The 15,065-nt window shown below is 43.2% G+C and overlaps 1 protein-coding gene across 1 annotated transcript; it reads right to left on the bottom strand.

Annotated features, from left to right (window-relative positions):
• On the bottom strand, nucleotides 1-5,536 carry AWAT1 (acyl-CoA wax alcohol acyltransferase 1). The gene is made up of 7 exons (XM_030305355.1): nucleotides 5,461-5,536; nucleotides 4,405-4,512; nucleotides 4,065-4,135; nucleotides 2,984-3,188; nucleotides 2,128-2,299; nucleotides 375-574; nucleotides 1-155 (listed from the first exon to the last, which is right to left on the bottom strand). Exons 1-7 carry the CDS (start codon nucleotides 5,534-5,536, stop codon nucleotides 1-3), a joined length of 987 nt encoding a protein of 328 aa, XP_030161215.1.
• Nucleotides 5,537-15,065: the final 9,529 nt, after the last annotated feature.

Below are 15,065 nucleotides of genomic sequence, written 5' to 3'. Positions count from 1 at the left end.
TCACAGGAAAAGCAGCTTTTGGTCCTCTGAACAGCCATACTGGGTCTTATGCTGGTCAAACAGTTTGCACAGGGCATCCATATAGAGTGTGTGGTATTTTTCCACCATTTCCTGGCTTGGTTTTTCTATTTTGGGCAGTGGCAGAGGCTCCCCAACTGCCAAGATAGATGGGAAAAGAGAAGGGGCAAGTGTTAGAATCTTCTCTTTCTTTAACCTCCTTCTCCTTCCCTGGGCAGGATCCTCTCACATGCCAACTTAGCTCCCAGATTCTCCCTCTTTGCTGCCCTTTTCTTTGGTGGGGGGTGGGGTGGGGAGGGCTGAAGCTGAAGTCAAGAAAGAGCTGAGGTGGCCTTGGGGTTGAGAGCAGCACTCACCCACAGTGACGATAGGCAGCGAGTATGGCAGGAGCCCGGTGGAGCCTTGGCAGAAGCCTCGTCCATAGAAGACACAAAAATAGAAACCAAAGATACTGCGGAAGCAGCTCTGGAACTTGTGCATCCAGCTGTCCTTATGGAATAGCACCTGATCATATACCTCAGTTTCTCCAAAAGTGAATGTGGGGACCAGATGAGCCCTGAAGGAAAACCTCAATTTATTTCTCAAACACAGGCTAGGGTGAGAACTGCCCAGGAAGAACATTTGCTCCTGGCCAGACTCCAATCTATATAAAATCCCTGTGACATAAAGCATTTCTTCTTGCACTAAACAAGACTCCCATATTTATTTATCTCTTGTCTTGAAATTTTCAAGGCCAGTGAGAATGCTATCTCTGGGCCAGGATCACAAGGGCAAGATATGCGGGTGTAGGGAAGGATGAGGGGTTTGGGCAGAGATCCCCAGAAACCCACATCATGTAAAGAAAAGCTTCCAAGAGGTGTCCTGTAGGGAAATATCTGACTCTGTTTCTACTGGTAGGAAGCATAGAGAAGATGATGATGATATTGAACAAATGCATATATATATGATATGCCCCTCACCCACAGGGACTATTCATAAGGTATTCTGCCCTTGAGATTAGAGCAGAGAAAAGTTGTTTTCCTCTCAAGCCATCCAAATCCACCTTGACAGTGCTCTAGATACAGAATCAGGCTCCTTACGTCTTCCTGTGAGAGAAGAGTAAAGAGAGCACGGTCTGTCGTATACAAATCTTTGTGAGTTATTAGTAACAATCTCTCAGCACTCTGATGTATGTTACCTTACTGGTCCCTCACAGCAGAGAATGTGCAGGGCACAGTAGGGGGCTTATTTTCTTTACCTTACAGATCCAGAAGCCCAGGTTCTGAAGGGGAAAGGGCACTCAGGCAGTGAGTGAGTGTCAGGACTTGGACTAGAACCCAGGATTCTTTCCTTCCAGCTTAGAACTCTCTCCCCTACATTATGCTCCAAATTGATGAACAGGCCACTCAGGCAAGGTCCCTAGAAGAACTACTTCCCTTTTCCCTGAGTCTGCAATAGGGCAATTGTCCTTGTGTCCAGTGGGCTGGCCCCTTGACCTGATGGTACACCCCACAGCTCCAGCTTTGGGCACCTGTTCTTTATCTCCTCTCTTTATCCTTAAGTCAGAGTGGCTAATAATTATCCACCACTTACTGTGTGCCAGACACATGTAGGTGTTTTAGGTGGATGACTCCCCACAATAACCCTATGGAGTAGGTACAATTATTAGTAGCCACATTATGAAAATTAAAACACCAAGATTCAGAACGGTTAAGTAACCTGTCTCAGACTGCACAGTAAGTTTTGGAGCCAGGATTTCAAATCAGGCCCCCTGACTTCAGATATTATGCACGTACTCACCATAGTGCTCTGCCCCCTGCACTTACCAATAACAAACAGATGTAGGTATCGATATCGATAGAGATGATGTGGGCATTAGCTGTATTCTAGGGGAGTCCTAGCCAAGCCCCCTGATAATGAATCTGGGTTTCTGATTTGGTTTCCTGAGAATTGGTCCAGCTAGGTCAGAGGAGGGGATGATGTAAACCTTTTTAAAATTCTATGCCTGTCTCCCCTATGCACTAGTAAGTTCCATGAGGGCAAGACTCAGATCTGATTCATCTTGGCATCACCGAACAGGTCATGCTGCTCAGAGAAAGCCACCCCCACTGCCCTGGGAGAAACACCTACCCATGCTGGAGGGCTGTGCGCACAAATCCCTTGCGCTTCCGGAGGATGAGGGTGGTGGTGTTGGGCACACTTTGTAGGGCCTCTCCCACCCCTCCTACTACGATGCCCACGAGGTTGCCAGTGCCATGGCTTAGCAGGTAGTCAATGGCTGGCTGACTCACAGAGCATACACCTAAAGAGAATCAAGGAGCAGAGAGAGGAGCAAAATAAGGAGAGGGGAAAATGGCTGAGACGGAACATCCTCTGCTTTACTCCTCATTGTGATTGCCCACTGTTCCTATGAGTCCTACGAGGAGAGTCAATGAGATGGGACAAAGGGTGTGGAGAAATGAAGGCTGTGGGAAAACCCAACATGTTTCACTTTGAGGCAATATTTCCACTTCGTAGGAGGCACTGGGTCAAAACTATAGTAGGAAGGTTTCCAGAGGGATAACCAGAAGGACTTTCTGAATCCCAAATGTAATCTTACTCTTTTCTTGCCCTTTATTGCCACTAAATAGCAAAAGTTATTCTTTACTGACCATATACTCTTGTGGCAGGCACTATATTGAAAGCTTTACTTGTATTATCTCATATAACATCACACCACATCTGAGGTTGGATTATTATCATCAATATCACCTTACAGATGAGGAAACGGAGACCAATAGGGGTACAGTAGCTTACCCAAGACCACACAGTTGGTGGCAAAGCCAGGATTCAAACACAGACAGTTTAGCTCCTGGACACGCTTTTAACTACTATGCTATGATGGGAGTGGGTGAGATGTGGTTGAGAGGTGGGGGTGGGGCTTAAAAAGGTACATCTCTCAGCAAAGAAATGGACCAGAAGCTCCAGTAAGTATGGTCAGAAGTACCTTTGGCCATGAGGTACTCCCTAACAAATGGGATCTTGAAGAACCAAGACAGTGTGGCTAAGTGGGGAGTGATGCCTGGGAAGATCTTCGAGAAGCCTGTGGCCTCAGTGCAGAAATTGCAGAAGGCTCCAAAGGTCAAAAGGCCATGGGGGTGAACTCCCATGAGGTAGTTGTGCTCAGGTGACAGATCTTTTGTCTTCTGGATCTGCAGCCATGGAAAGAAGTGAAATGAGATCACATGAAGAAGCAAGAGTGAAGACACTTCAGGGATCAGGACACTCTCTAAATCAGAGCTTTTCAACATATAGGTAGGCCATGAGTGGGTTTCAGGGGCCAAGATATTGGTCTCCTCAGCCCCTGGAAACCAAGCACGATCTATGGCAGCTAGAACTGCTGAGCCTCTTGCCTACGGCTGCAAGTACCTTCGGCCATTTATCTCAGTGCACTTCATGCATGGTATCATTTTGTCTGAGTGCTGCTATGTGAAAAAGTCAGAAAGCTCTGCTCTAAAAATTGAGGCAGTGTTTGTTGTCTACTCCAAAGAATGCTCAGAGGATCAGCATAGCAGTACATTTCTAGAACCTCTTCCTGATATTTTCTCTTCCCAGCCCCCTTCCAGTTTCTGCCCAAGTAACTTCTATTGAACTTTGAAAACCATGCTTGAATATCACCATGTCTGTGAAGCTTTTTCTTACCCCTCATCTGAACTACTTGTGTACCTTGTACCAAACCATAAATACATGTCTGTCCTCATTAGATGTGAGCACCTTGATGGCAGGTTGTATCCTACTCACTTCTCTGTACTCTAGGCATGTGGTACAGAGTAGGCTTTCAATCAATATTTGTAAAACTGAACTGTTTTTGCATTTCTGCCTGTGCTATCTGGTAGGTCATGCCAAGGGTGTCCAAAGTATGCTAGGGGAGTAGCAAGTACCCAGTAGCAATGTTGAGTCCTGAAGAATGTCTAGCCTGCATGGAAATTTCTCTGGTATGCTTATTTTCCTTATGGACAACCCTGGTTATTTGGCATAAATGCCCAGTATTTTGGGAACTGTGGGGATGCTTCAGAAAAGACACTTACCGTAATGGGGAAATAGTCCTTGATATGGGTCCAAGCACACCAGTTCCTTACCCAAGCTGAACGCCTTCCACCTGAGAGAGAAATATCAGTAGGGGATGGTGTCTGTCTTGCTAACCCCATCCCTCCTGCTCACCCAGGGCTTTCCTAACAGCATGGAGAGACCATGGCTCTGCTAGACAGGTGGAAAAGGAAGAGACCCCAAGATGGTCCTGGCTGGCCCAGTTCCTGTGGCTCTGAGAACTTGGATAAGAGGCCTGTGGCATGTTGAGTGGGACTCCCTGGTAACAGGTTAGGGTGGAACATTCATAGGCCCTGTGCTTTCTAGGTCCATGAGTCTTACCTTGCTCTGGGGTCTTCCAGTCCAGGAAAAACCAGACAAAGTAAAGCACTGGTAGTGGCCACAAGGACGTAAATAGCAGGTAAATGAAAAATGGCTGCAAGATCCAAACTGATGAGGAAGCAGGTCAGACCAAATTTGTGCTGCTGGCAGAACTTGACCACATGCATCCCCATTAAGAACCCTCCAAACTACCCAAGCCCCTGGTCCTGGCCTTCTGCACAGTCCAACTCCTGGCCATCCGGTATCCATGTCTACTTGTTCTTCAGACATTTCCTTTATCATGTACCAAACACCAGCCCTATTTGTCTACTTCCCTATCATCCCTGTCCACTTGCTTCCTTGCCCACTTACCATTCCTCTACTCCTGCTCCCTGCCTGCCACCTGCTTCCCCCCCTTCCTGCGCCCATTTCATCCACCATCTTTTCCTTCTTGTCTCCTGTCTCCTTTGCTATCCATTATCCCTGAACCCTTGTTAAACCATCATCCTTCCTTGCCCATATACTACCCAGATCTCCCCACACCCTGCCCACTCGGCATCTGCATCCCTCTACTGTTTCCCATTCATCATTCCTGTCCTCTTTCCCATTCACCATTCCTTCCATTATCATCATCTCCCCACACGCTACCACTCCCACTCCCAAGAATGGAAAACTCTATGGTTTAAACACAGGCTATATTCCTCCAAGTCTGTAATTCTAATGCTTTCTCTGTCCCACTACCCATGCTTCCTTATGATCATGGACACATCATATGCCTATTCGTGGGCCTTATTTCCCTTCTCCAGATAGGGTTAAGAAGTGGCTAAAATTAGCTGTGTCTACTCATATCCATCATGATCCTGTTCTACCCCTCTGCCTGTTCTGTCTCCTGTGGCTCTATGTCTTCCTTCTCCAGGGCACTCATGAAACTCAAGACTCCTTGGCTTTACTCTTTGGTACCATCTGAGATGATCACAGGTTAGAGGTGAGACTTCCCATGAACATGAAATTCACCCCAGACCTGGCCCTGGCCTCTCACTCTGGCTTCTTGCCGTGAAGTCTTGGATCAGTACTCACACATGGCAAGGTAGCTCAAGGGCCATTGCAGAAGCATCAGACTCTGGAGGTGCTTAGGCTGTTTGAAATAAGGCATGATGCTCAGGAGCCTGAGGAAGACAAAGATCCCAGAACACTCTTCCAGCCAATGGTGCCACCAGCCTCTGGAAGCTCGCTCAATAGGGAATGCATATGACCAGAAGGATTTCTACCTGCCTTCTCCCTTCCTTATCCTGCCCCACACCTACGACCCACTGCAGGGGGCAGGCTTTGGAGTATCAAGGCCTGCCCTATCAGGTTTGAGCCCTGGGCCCTGGCCATTTGCCCTTTGACTCGTTCCTGAGATTATTAAGACATCAGGATGAAGAAAGATAAGAAGGACTGTCATCTAGTCCTAGTGACTCAGAGATCCAGAGAGGGGAAAAACCTTTCACAGGCCACTCGAAGATTATAGAGGTTGTGGTCTCAGAGAGATGGCTGGTGGGAATGGAGCTCTGGGGGGTTGTGGGGTGAGGAGCACCTGGGATTAGGTTTTTGTTGAGATAGACTATTGCCCTGAGGCAGCCTGGCTGGGGATGTCCTCCTTTTTTAACTTTCTATTACAAAAATTTCCAAATATACACAAAACCAGAGAATGCAACAAATTGTTATCTTTGTGTTCATGTTTTTTTTTCATCTTCAAGAACTATGAACATTTTGCCATACTTGTTTCATCTATTGCCCCATTCTTTTTTTGCCTTGGGGTATCTTAAAGCAATTCTAAGATATCATGTCATTTCACCCCTAAATACTTCACTATGCATACAAAAATACGAATGTTTTCTTTCAGAGAGATGCCGCTATCACCTTTAACAAATTTCATAAATCTTGAATAATACCTAATATCCGGTCCACATTCAAATATCTTTTTACAGTTGTTTAATTTGAATCAGAATCCAAACAATATTTACTGATTATATTTGAATGTTATGTCTCTTAAGTCTCTCTCTCTCTCTTTAATTTTTCATTGTAAAATAAAAGTTAGATACAGAAAACTACCTAAAAAAATGTATGGCTTAATAAATTATTATAAGACAAATACCTTGCAGTCACCACTACATCAAAAAACTAAACCCCAGAAGCCTCTCATGTGCCCCATTTCAATCACAACCCTCTTCCTCCTCCCCAAATAACCATTATTCTGGCATTTAGCGTGATCTTTTCTTTGCATTTCTATGGTTTTATTACCCAAACATACTTCCTTAAAGATTATGGCTTCATCTGGCCTATTAAAAAATTGATATGTTCCTTAAATTTTTCTTTTTTAAAAATTTTATTTTGGAAAGTTTTAGATTTATGGGAGAGTTGCAAAGATAGTATGGAGAGTCCCCTATACCCTCCACCCAGCTTCTTTTTATGTTAACATCTTATGTAACCATGGTATCGATATCACAGCTAAGAAATCAATACTGGTACATTACTATTAACTCCAGAATTTATTAGAATTGTGCTAATTTTTTCTACTCATGTCCATTTTCTGTTCCAGGATTCCATTAGGACTCACATTGCATTTAGTGATCATGTCTCCTTAGACTCCTCCAATCTGTGATAGTTTCTTGGTCTTTCCTTTTATGACCTTAGCATTTTTGAAGAGTTTAAGTCTGTTTTCATATACAGTTTCCCCCTCCATCCCTTTCTTTTCCTGACATTATTTACCTCTTCAAGAACCCACATATGACCTAGAGAATTTTCCGCAGCCTGGACTTTGTTTCCTGCACGCTCGTGGTGTTCCTCTGTATTTCCTGCAGATTGACATCTGGATTCAAGGACTGGATCAGACATCCAGTTTGAGCCCTTTGGCAAGATCTAAATTTGCTTTTAATGCAGAACAATCCTCCTTCCACCCTCTTTTTTCCCCATGCCATTGGACTGTTGAAGACTGTTCTTCCTTACAGTTAGCTAGTCTTCCAAGCCTCAGCACCAGCTCCCCTAAGCAGGGGTGATGGTGTGGAGCCTTGTCCCTAGGTGAGTCCCAAATACAGGCTAAAATGGGAAGGGGGAAGTGAAGCCTTCATTCCTCTCTCTGACTTCTGTCTCTTACCTTTTTGTAACTTCATGCCCAATGAAGCAAATTGAGTTGTAGATTTGTTTTTATTTTTGTCTGTTTGTTTTTCACACCTGAAGTCTCTATGCTTCTAAAGGGGTAGGGACTATATCTAATTTGTCATCGCCTCTGCCCCTAAGGCCCTTAGTGTTGAATATTCATTCAAATAAGATCAAATAAGATCAGTATCTTATTTGTGATCAGGATCATTTTTTATGGATAATGAAATCACAGAAGTCCTGTGGAGTAGTATAACCTGGAGACTTGAGTGGGGGCCAAGAAGCTGTGCAGAAACAGAAGACAAGGGACACATTACAAAAAGGGAGAGGAAGAATGAGAGAAAGGAAAGACAGTTGCTGACCTTTGCGTCAGTTTGGCAAAAGACGTGGAGGGCCTGCCCCACTCCAAGTCTTCCTGCTAATTGGATAGCAGCCTGGCCCTTGAGCAAATGATAGCATTCAGGTATTACAGCATCTCACCCTACACAGGTGTTGACATCCTTATGATTGAGGGTGAGGACTAGCCTCTGGCAATATAGGGGAGATTAGCATTCTGTCTTTCCATAATAGAATTTTCTGAGCCTACAACAACTCCCTCTCCATATTCTCTCATCTTTCTGAATTGTCTTCTCCTGGATTAACTTTTAATAATTTGTGCATTTCCCCTCCATTTCCTCTCATGGCTTCTGAGAAAAAGGAGGTAAGCTGTCGAGAAGACACTCAGGCTACAGAGCTGATCCATACATATATTTTTCCTTTTTAAAAAAAAATTTTAACGTTTATTTATTATTGAGAAACAGAGCATGAACATGGAAGGGGAGGACAGATAGAGACACATAGAATCTGAAGCAGGCTCTGAGCTGTCAGCACAGAGCCCGATGCAGAGCTCAAACTCACAAACTCTGAGATCATGACCTGAGCTGAAGTCGGATGCACCCAGGCGCCTTCATATATTTTTCCTTTTAGCAGCAAATCCCATCCCTTGCTTTAGCGTTTAAAATTTATGGACTTCCACATGATAATAGTTGTATTTTTTATATTCATTGATTGAGAGATATGTAATAAACTCAAGCACTATGGGTATACATCATGATAGTATACAATATGACATTTGAAAAAAAATATGCAAACATATTTATTCATTCTATTTTTATAAATGTTTATTTTAATTTATTTTTGAGAGAGAGAGAGAGAGGCAGAGAGAGGGAGACAGATAATCCCTAGCAGGCTCGTCAATGCAGAGTCTGATGTGGGGCTTGAACTCATGAACTGCGAGATCAAAAACTGAGCTGAAAACCAGAGTCAGACACTTAACTGACTGAACCATCCAGATACCCCTTATTTATTCATTCTAGACAATGGTTGGATCATGTGGGAATTTCCAGAACCCTTGTGATAGTTTACTCCCTCCACTCCCCAGAAGTTTGCCACTTACAGGTTGGAAACAGTTGGTATTCGCTTTTTTCAAACTGGAAATTTATTGTTTTTCTTGATTATAAACATAATCCACGTAAATCACAAATGTTTCAGATTACTCAGGAAAGCATAAAGGGAACAAAAGTCACTCACAATCTCATAACCCAGAAATAACCAGTTAATGTTAACATCTTGGTATTTCTGTTTCTTGACTTTTTTTTCTGTAGAAATATAGACATAGTATCACTGTAAAATTTGGGCTTTTTTTTAATTAAAAAAATTTTTTTTGAGAGAGAGAGAGAGCATGAGCAGGGAAGGGGCAGAGAGAGAGGGAGATACAGAATCCGAAGCAGGCTCCAGGCTCTGAGCTGTCAGCCCAGAGCCTGACGTGGGGCTCGAACTCATGACCCATGAGATCATGACCTGAGCTGAAGTTGGATGCTTAACTGACTGAGTCACCCAGGCGCCCCAAATTTGGGCTTTTTTTTTCAATATACGAAATTTATTGTCAAATTGGTTTCCATACAACACCCAGTGCTCATCCCAAAAGGTACCCTCCTCAATACCCATCATCCACCCTCCCCTCCTTCCCACCCCCCCCCCATCAACCCTCAGTTTTTTCTCAGTTTTTAAGAGTCTCTTATGCTTTGGCTCTCTCCCACTCTAACCTCTTTTTTTTCCCCTTCCCCTCCCCCATGGGTTTCTGTTCAGTTTCTCAGGATCCACATAAGAGTGAAAACATATGGTATCTGTCTTTCTCTGTATGACTTATTTCACTTAGCATCACACTCTCCAGTTCCATCCATGTTGCTACAAAGGGCCATATTTCATTCTTTCTCATTGCCATGTAGTACTCCATTGTGTATATAAACCACAATTTCTTTATCCATTCATCAGTTGATGGACATTTAGGTTCTTTCCATAATTTGGCTATTGCTGAGAGTGCTGCTATAAACATTGGGGTACAAGTGCCCCTATGCATCAGTACTCCTGTATCCCTTGGGTAAATTCCTAGCAGTGCTATTGCTGGGTCATAGGGTAGGTCTATTTTTAATTTTTTGAGGAACGTCCACACTGTTTTCCAGAGTGGCTGCACCAGTTTGCATTCCCACCAAGAGTGCAAGAGGGTTCCCGTTTCTCCACATCCTCTCCAGCATCTATAGTCTCCTGATTTGTTCATTTTGGCCACTCTGACTGGCATGAGGTGATATCTGAGTGTGGTTTTGATTTGTATTTCCCTGATGAGGAGCGACGTTGAGCATCTTTTCATGTGTCTGTTGGCCATCCAGATGTCTTCTTTAGAGAAGTGTCTATTCATGTTTTCTGCAAATTTGGGCTCTTGAGTCCAACATATCTATGTCTGTATTTCAGCTCTGTCATTCAAGTGAACTATGGCAAATTACTTACCTTTTTCCTGCCTAGTTTCCTTATCTGTAAAAACATAATACCTGCTACCTACACCATAGGGTGGTTATGAGGATAAAATCATTAATGTCAAGCACTTTGCTCAGTGCCTTGCTCATATATATATGGTTATATTTAAAGTTCGGTGTTAGTTATTATATATAATTTATTAACCAAACTGGAATCATATTATATATAGTGTGTTGTAACCTGCTTGTTCACCCAGCCATATATCGCGGACATTTTTCATGTCAATTTTCTTCTCTAACATCATACACAGCATTTCATTGTATGGATACGGCATGATTCATTCAAGTAATCTCCTATTATAGAGGAAGCACAAGTCTTCAGACATGCCTTTTCCATTATCTGGTTAGACTTCTAGGTCCTCTAATAATGAAAGGTCACTGATCAGACACCTTCATGTATCTGCAGCTTTTTCAGTGGCACTGCTCATTTTCCTTTCTTCCAATAGTTTTTAGGATTTACTAGTACAGAAAGCGGGATGCTTTCTAGAGCCTCTGTTAACCTGGGAGGTGTCCAGGTAGCCTGGTCAGCAGAATCAGCCTCTCTCTCCAAGGAGATGACTGGGTCTGAAGAGAGGGCTTGACCCTTTTCTTCAAACAACTCAGGAAACAGGGTTTCATGAAGGCCCCTCCCAAATCCTACTAGACCCAGTGGAGCTGCCACTCAGATTTACCTCAGCTCAAGGTCAGGGTACATTTAAATGTAAGCCAAGTCCACGGCTGTGATGATGTGTGGGGAAATGGAACTTGTAAGCTGGGGATCACTGAAATCAGCCTGTACCCAGGAAAAATGAGGGTAAGAAATCTGTTTTATCAATACCTTGGTTTCTATGCTTTCATACTATTTTCTTTTATTTTTAAGAAAAGAATTAATATAGTCTCACCTGAACTAAGGATGAGAGTGACCGCAGTTTCCTAGGCCAACGACTTTCTTGGTATGTGGGTAGTCCTGGTCACCCTGAATTATATTGAAGAAAATGGAGTGATGGCCAAAAGAAATTAGGAAACCTGGGAATGTGAGAACTGGTTGTTAGTAAGCATACTGATCCTCCCTTTTCTTTCTCTTTTTTGTTAATATGACCTCACAGAATTACTCATGATCCTTAGCTAATGACACACTCTTATCATTGTTTTATTATGTCCCTCTTCTCTATCTGTCTATATTTATTGATTCATGTTTTTCTAGTAGGGATTTCCCTCTTGGGCACTGCACATGAGAAGTACTGTCTTGTCTCTGGGTCACAACTCAGCAGCTAATTTGTCTGGTCTTGGCCTTCACTTCCTTTTCAGAGGCCTGAAGATACCTTTTTGATGCCAGAGCTTTGATAATAGAGTTCTTCTTTCCCTTTTCTTCAGTCCCTGGCCTGGTAAGGACTTATCAGAGCAGTATCAAATCCTTGAGTTCTGCAACCATAGGATGTTGACAGCAAATAGCCAAAGTAGGTCATGGAGAAGGATGGGCAGGCATCAATATTCCCACAAACTAATTCCTGTTCATGTGGGGATCTAGGTATCAGAAACAAGTTGAAGTTCTAAAATCTGGGACATCAACTACACGTGGAGGTCAAGGCAAGAATAAACCAAAAGGCAAGACCATTCCAAAAAGTAACATGGCCAGTAGAAACCATTCAATTCTAGTCCTAGGTCAAAGGTGAGTGGGGATCAGAAGAACAAGTGATCTTGACCTCCCTGTCCAGGTGATGAGAACAATCAGACAGGGATCTTGCCATTTCCCTGACTTCTTTGGCATGCTGATCCAGCTTGTCATGCAGTATCACTAGCCAACCTCAGCTTATTCCCCAAGTGACATTGGCTGCCTCTGGATATCTGCCTATTCCTTCTAATCCTGTTTTGCATTCTAAACAATTGCATGAATTCATGCTATATGGTGTGTGCAGAAATAGCTGAGCTGGGGGTGGTAGGGATCAAGGATTTGTTTAGTACAGTGTGATAGCTGCAGGAATGAAAACCAGAGTTTGCAAAGAAAGAAACTGTCATATTACAGAACATGGCAGGACAAATGCTAACTGGGAAGCTGCTTCAGTTTTTCTAATGCAATTGGTCTCTGAGCAACTAAATCCATCAGTCTGAAGAGAAATGGTTTATTGACCACAAACTTTCTGGTGTCTATTCACCCTCAAGGGATTCTTTCTAATTCACAAGTCCAGGCACAGGTAACAGCCATTTATCTCAGACATTATATACCCGATACAGTAGTTTACTCCCACTGGCCCCTTGATGTTGCTCAAAGATCTTACTTTCCCACCCTTTTCACCTTTGGTGTCAGAGAGACTACAGGAGGCATAAAGAATCATAAAATTCTTCATCTTATCTTCTGGGAGAAGCTAGCTGGTGTGGCTTGCTTGTTTCAAGGCCCCACCTGTATCTTACAATGTATAGTACAGTTGCCAAATTTACTGTAGCTGCTGGATGTGGGTACTGTGGTTACTGTAGCTGATGGAGGGTCTCCTTCTCCACTGCAGGGTAGTGGTGAATTACAGCAGTTTGTATTGTCCTGAACCTGTTATAAAAAACAAAACTTCAGGTATGGTTTATTCAGCTTAAGGAAATGAGAGAAACGCCTGTCATGTCCCAACACTATGACCTGCTTACATTTAGGAAGCAGGGCGATCTAGGAGGGGCCAAGATCTACAAGCTGAACCACAAATTACAAACTCCAATGTCACTAGGGAACAGAGGTACTAGAAATGAGGGAACAGGGGCGCCTGGGTGGTTCAGAGTTAAACATCCGACTTTGGCTCAGATCATGATCTCATAGTCCGTGGGCTCGAGCCCCGCGTCAGGCTCTGTGCTGACAGCTCAGAGCCTGGAGCCTGCTTTGGATTCTGTGTCTCCCTCTCTCTCTGTCCCTCCCCCACTCACTCTCTCTCTCTCTCTGAAAAATAAATAAACATTTAAAAAATAAAGAACTTCAGAATTGGTTTGTCCAACTTTTTTTGGTAAAAAAATTCAAACAAACGAAAGTTGAAAGAATAGAATAATACACAGCTGTATATCATCTACCTCTTCAATTCAACAATTGTCAATACTTTGCATATGTATTTTACCTTTCTATGTTTGAATGTATGTGCATATGTGTGTGTATGTGTGTGTTTTCTTTTTCTGACCCATTTTAAAATTCAAAAACAACAGTCACTGTACTGTCTAAACAAAACACTACTTCAAACAGATTTGGCACAAAGGCTGCTAATTTGTCACCTCTGGGGAAGAACTGGTATGAAGGGCACACATCAAGTGTGGCGTGCCAGGAGGCAGTCCCAGCAGTTCAGTCGACATCAAGAAATCTGACATGAGGGGCGCCTGGGTGGCGCAGTCGGTTAAGCGTCCGACTTCAGCCAGGTCACGATCTCGCGGTCCGGGAGTTCGAGCCCCGCGTCGGGCTCTGGGCTGATGGCTCAGAGCCTGGAGCCTGTTTCCGATTCTGTGTCTCCTTCTCTCTCTGCCCCTCCCCCATTCATGCTCTGTCTCTCTCTGTCCCAAAAATAAATAAACGTTGAAAAAAAAAAATTTTAAAAAAAGAAATCTGACATGAAACAAAGGGTGGACCAGCAGAAAGAAGCGTGGGCTTCCAGCTTAATGCTTTTCAGATTTTTTTCTTTGTATTATTGTGAAATATATCACATGTATAAAAGAGTTGAAAGAATAAGCATGAGAATGCATGTGTATATACCACCCAGCTAAAGAAATAGTATGCTGTCAGTAGTGTCGAAGGCCCTCACATGCTTCTGCCTAATATTCCCCTCATCTCCTCCCCCCACCATGAAAAACCATTATACTGATGAGTTTGTCTATTATTCTCTTGCTTTTATTGGTAGTTGTGTCATATATGTATGTATGTGTCCCTAAACAATAAAACATTTAGTTTTGCATGTATATGTATATATTTGCATATATACATATGTGTGTATGTGTGTGTGTATAAAATATGATATTCTGCTGTGGCTTGATTGTTTTCACTGAACACTAAGGTTTTGAGATTAATCTTTGTTGATATATGTAGTTCTGGTTTTTTTTAAAAAATTTTTAACGTTTATTTATTTTTGAGACAGAGAGAGACAGAGCATGAATGGGGGAGGGTCAGAGAGAGGGAGACACAGAATCTGAAACAGGCTCCAGGCTCTGAGCTGTCAGCACAGAGCCCGATGCAGGGCTCAAACTCATGGACCACGAGATCGTGACCTGAGCCGAAGTCGGCCGCTTAACCGACTAAGCCACCCAGGCGCCCCTGTAGTTCTGTTTTTTATATTCTATTGTATGAATATGGATGGATATGCCATGATTTGTTCATCCATGCTCTTATTGATGGACATTTGGGTTGTTTCCAGCTTGTTTTTGTTATTAACCATGCTTCCAGAACATTCTTTTTAAAATTTTTTAATGCTTATTTATTTTTTAAAGAGAGAGACAGAGAGCAAGAGGGGGAGAGGCAGATAGAAAAGGAGACACAGAATCTGAAGCAGGCTCCAGGCTCTGAGCTGTCAGCACAGAGCCTGATGCGGGGCTCAAACGCATGAACTGTGAGATCATGACCTGAGCCAAAGTTGGACATTTAACCGACTGAGCCACTCAGGCGCCCCAACTTCCAGAATATTCTTATACATGCCTTCTGGTGCTCATGTGTAAAAGTTTCTCTAGGATATATGCCTAGGAGTGGAACTGCTGAATCATAGGTTCTGT

This window comes from Lynx canadensis, chromosome X, assembly GCF_007474595.2.
Source record: "Lynx canadensis isolate LIC74 chromosome X, mLynCan4.pri.v2, whole genome shotgun sequence".
In the NCBI taxonomy this organism is placed as follows: Eukaryota; Metazoa; Chordata; class Mammalia; order Carnivora; family Felidae; genus Lynx; species Lynx canadensis.
The sequence above is the reverse complement of the archived record's forward strand: the minus strand, read 5'-3'. Positions and strand labels throughout refer to the sequence as shown.